Here is a 3,910-nt window from a genome sequence, read left to right as displayed (position 1 = left end):
TGTGTGTGTGTGTGTGTGTGTGTGTGTGTGTGTGTGTGTGTGTGTGTAAAAACTCACTTTGGAGTTTAAGGCAGACTCTGAGTTCTTGCTTCCAGAATAGTACCGAGCCTTAGTCCCAACACGTCCTGGCTGTGAGAAAGTCTGCCAGTGGGAAGCTTAGGTATATGATTTTGATAGTTCAGAATTTTTTTTTCCAAATATATGCCCAGAATTTAGGGATGTTTAAATACCCTCCTGTTGGAGGTGGAACTTTTATGTGAGTCCGAATGTACCTTAGTTGATGACTTTAACTTCAAAGGAGAAAGAAGGGAAGGAAAGGGACTTTTTAAGAGCTGGACTCTCAAGCATCAGAAACATTTTGGTGTTTTTTTTTTTTTTTAATGGCTTCTTGTGGCTCCTGATGTTCTCTTTTACTCTGTAAAGCTATTTCTCTGCCACCGAAAGCAGGCACATATATTGTGCCTTCCTCTGCTCTTTAAAAAATTTCTTACTGAAAAGAGACATTTCTCAAAACTTACGGGAAATACTAGGCCTGACTTGCCCAGAAGTGGAAAGAAATAGGTGCCCCTGGCCGAAATGATTTATTTGATAAATATCGTATTAATACTTATTTATACAGAGGACTAGTTTTGTCCTAGCCTGGCTAATTTTCCTTCATCACTGTGCCTAGCCTTTTCTTTAACCCTAACCCTACCCACCAACAAATGTATGTATGATTTTTAACCTGTTGGCCTGTAAAGGGCACATGTTGATTAGGTTGTGAAGCTAAGGTAATAGTTCAATATTGATGATTCTGTGTGTGTGTGTGTGTGTGTGTGTGTGTGTGTGTGTGTGTGTGTTGGGGGGGATGTCTAATTGCTTGGGACTTTGAGATATATATTCCTTTAGATGACCATTAGAAACTATATTTTAAAATGAAAGCATATTTTAAAACATTAGTGCTCTCCTCCTCCCCACTGGTACAACCCAGCAGCTCTCTGTGTGCATGTGTCTTTTAATCCTTACTTACTTGAAAGTAAATTATTTTGTTTAAAAAAAATTTTTTTTTGATGGAGTCATTTGAGAACAGCCATTTATTAAGGAAGCATTCTGTGGTTTCGGAAAGCCTTCTGTAGGTTCTTCCATATATCTTACAGTGTTATTTTTGGGGAAGATATCAGGTGTTGTTACTGAATTAATTGTCGTTATAAAATACCACAGATCATCATACTCATAAATTCATCATACTTGTTGGATATTTTCAAAGAATTCCAATGTATAGCCCTTTCTTTTTAACAGTATGTTTTGCAAAATATTCTACACTTGAAAAACACAGACTTTTTCAGTTCCTAGGAAGACCGCACCAGGAATATTTCTTTTATTATAGGCAAATCATTCTTCTTCTTTCCATAAATACAATTTTAAAAATGTATTTGTTAACCTTTCTGGTTACGAAGAGGCTTCCAGATTTTCTGTTTGCAAATACGTCCTTCTCAGCACCACCCTTCCTTTTTTTATTATCTACTTCAAGTGTCATGTAGTCATGGCATTAGGATTCTGACATATTCTTTTTTTGGTCAGAGAGATACAAAAGGTAATAATTTACTTCTTTTGAAGGGGATCTACCCAAATTTTCTTAATCTTTACTATTTTGAGAGAGGTACTTGTATTTCTTTTTGACATCCAAAAGCAGTGTTATAGTATAACAAATATTAATAACAAGGAATTTCAAAGCTCTCTGTAAAGTTTCTCAGAGAGAAACTTTCTAGTATGATGGATTGCCATTGCTAAATCCATCTTGGAGAAAATTTTTACTATGCCTTGCCTTGGACTTCTACGGACAAACATTGATTGGCAGATAAAGGTTCTGGATTTGCCAAATTGGCGGGCATGCCCTGGCTACCCCACAAGTAGCGGGGTCAAAGCTAGAGCAAAGTTAGATATGCCTGCTTTGAAAGCCAGCTAGGGATCACCTAAAGCTGTTTGTCCTGCCCTGGGTCAGTTTGTCCTCCACTGGCCATCGCAGATGAATTTGAACAGTAGGCCTCACTCACTAACAGGACCAGGTGAAGAGTGATGCTGAATAAATGTTAACATTCTTTAACTTTGCCTTTCTCTTCCTTCTCTGCTAGAGTTGGAATACTGGACTTGTTTCTCTGTGGCCCCATCCTTTAGAAAACGTTTCTGGTATCCATACAGAGGATATCCAATTGCAATCTCATTTAAAATGTGAATATTTTCTTAAGGAAAAGTATTTCTCTTTGGTTTCCATTGTGTGCACAGACACGATACGCATTTATATTTTTCAAATTCTCTTCCTTAGGATGAGTTTCATCCCTTCATCGAAGCACTTCTGCCCCACGTCCGAGCGTTCGCGTACACGTGGTTCAACCTGCAAGCCCGAAAACGAAAATACTTTAAAAAACATGAGAAGCGCATGTCAAAAGAGGAAGAGAGAGCCGTGAAGGATGAGTTGCTAAGTGAGAAACCTGAAGTCAAACAGAAATGGGCATCCAGACTTCTGGCCAAACTAAGGAAAGACATACGACCTGAGTATCGCGAGGATTTTGTTCTCACGGTTACGGGGAAAAAGCCTCCATGTTGTGTTCTTTCTAACCCAGACCAGAAAGGCAAGATGCGAAGAATTGACTGCCTTCGCCAGGCAGATAAAGTCTGGAGGTTGGACCTTGTGATGGTGATTTTATTTAAAGGTATTCCACTCGAAAGTACTGACGGAGAGCGCCTTGTAAAGTCCCCACAATGCTCAAACCCAGGGCTGTGTGTCCAGCCCCATCACATAGGAGTTTCTGTTAAGGAACTCGATTTATATTTGGCATATTTTGTTCACGCAGCAGGTAAGTGTGGTGGCAGCTAAATATTATTCTTTTACTTAAAAAAATTCTTTTTTTTTACCCGTATATTTTTCTATTATACTAATGACAGCCGCCTCTGCAGATGTATTTCTGAGCTTGGTGAGGAGCCCGCGGCATGTGTAGGGCAGGTAGGCGGGCTTCAAAGAGAGGCCCAGACCAGAACAGAAAAGCTTTAGCAGCAGTGCCTACCCCTTCCTTAAGGTGGGAAATGGTAGCCTTGAGTGAGTACTCAAGCTCATGAGTTCTGTTGGTAAGTAGTTAGGAAAGAAAGGAGGTTGGCTTCTTGTAGGTATGTCCAAAACACACTCAGTGATATTGACCAAAACAAGCAATGCTGGGGAAGGACTAACAAAGGGCATATTTGAAGTAGCAAATGGACAAGTTTAATGCGCACATGAGTTTGTTACTGAGGACAGATTCTTAGTACTTCTGTAGAGAACTTTCTGAAGCCCACTGCCAGTTAAAAAAAAAAAAAGTTGAGTCATAACCTATCAAATTACTGTTCTGTTTTACACTGGAAAAATATCATGAGTATAGACATTTGGGAGCTGTGGAAACCTTCTTATTTAAAGGAGCTGGGCAACAAATAATTCCTAGGACGAATTGACAGAGAAGCTAATGGCAAAAGTAACCAGTCTATGCAGTGCAGACCATCCTGTAGCTGAAGATAGATTCAACTCGAATTAGTTCAAAAAAGGAACGAGTCAGTGTTGTCTCTTACAGACTATTTGGGGGGAAAAAAGAATGCTTTGCTAGAAAATCTTTTGGAGATCTTGAGAGGCAGCCTGAAGGGAACGTATTGAGAGTCGCATGAAATAATCCATCTGTATATTCTCCTTTAGTCTTGCTTTAGACAAAAGGTACATTGTGTTATGTGAAAGCTCAAGTCTTTTGTAATTTGTTGACTTTTCATATGTACATACCGGTCTTGCTAGATTACTGTCATAGCGGTTAGTCGAGCCAGATGGAAGAATGAAAGCTGTGGAATCTTACCAGTTGGTTATTTCATCCATCTATCTATCTATCTATCTATCTATCTATCTATCTATCTATCTATC

The 3,910-nt window shown here is 39.2% G+C and overlaps 1 protein-coding gene across 10 annotated transcripts in view; it reads left to right on the top strand.

The window, feature by feature from the left end:
- Nucleotides 1-3,910, top strand: part of LOC138164915 (nuclear factor 1 A-type) — a 462,063-nt gene that overhangs the window by 3,112 nt on the left and 455,041 nt on the right. For 9 of the 10 annotated variants that reach the window (XM_069092877.1, XM_069092878.1, XM_069092876.1 and 6 more), the window contains exon 2: nt 2,303-2,834. In XM_069092877.1, the coding sequence (XP_068948978.1) occupies nt 2,303-2,834 (532 nt within the window). Of the gene's footprint in view, nt 1-2,187; nt 2,209-2,302; nt 2,835-3,910 lie in introns of those variants that run through there. The other variant, XM_069092874.1, reaches the window with a different exon arrangement.

This window comes from Petaurus breviceps, unplaced genomic scaffold (genome assembly GCF_028583685.1).
Source record: "Petaurus breviceps papuanus isolate PSGF00001 unplaced genomic scaffold, PetGlider_PUasm1.0 207, whole genome shotgun sequence".
In the NCBI taxonomy this organism is placed as follows: Eukaryota; Metazoa; Chordata; class Mammalia; order Diprotodontia; family Petauridae; genus Petaurus; species Petaurus breviceps.
This window is presented reverse-complemented; position numbering and strand designations above follow the sequence as displayed.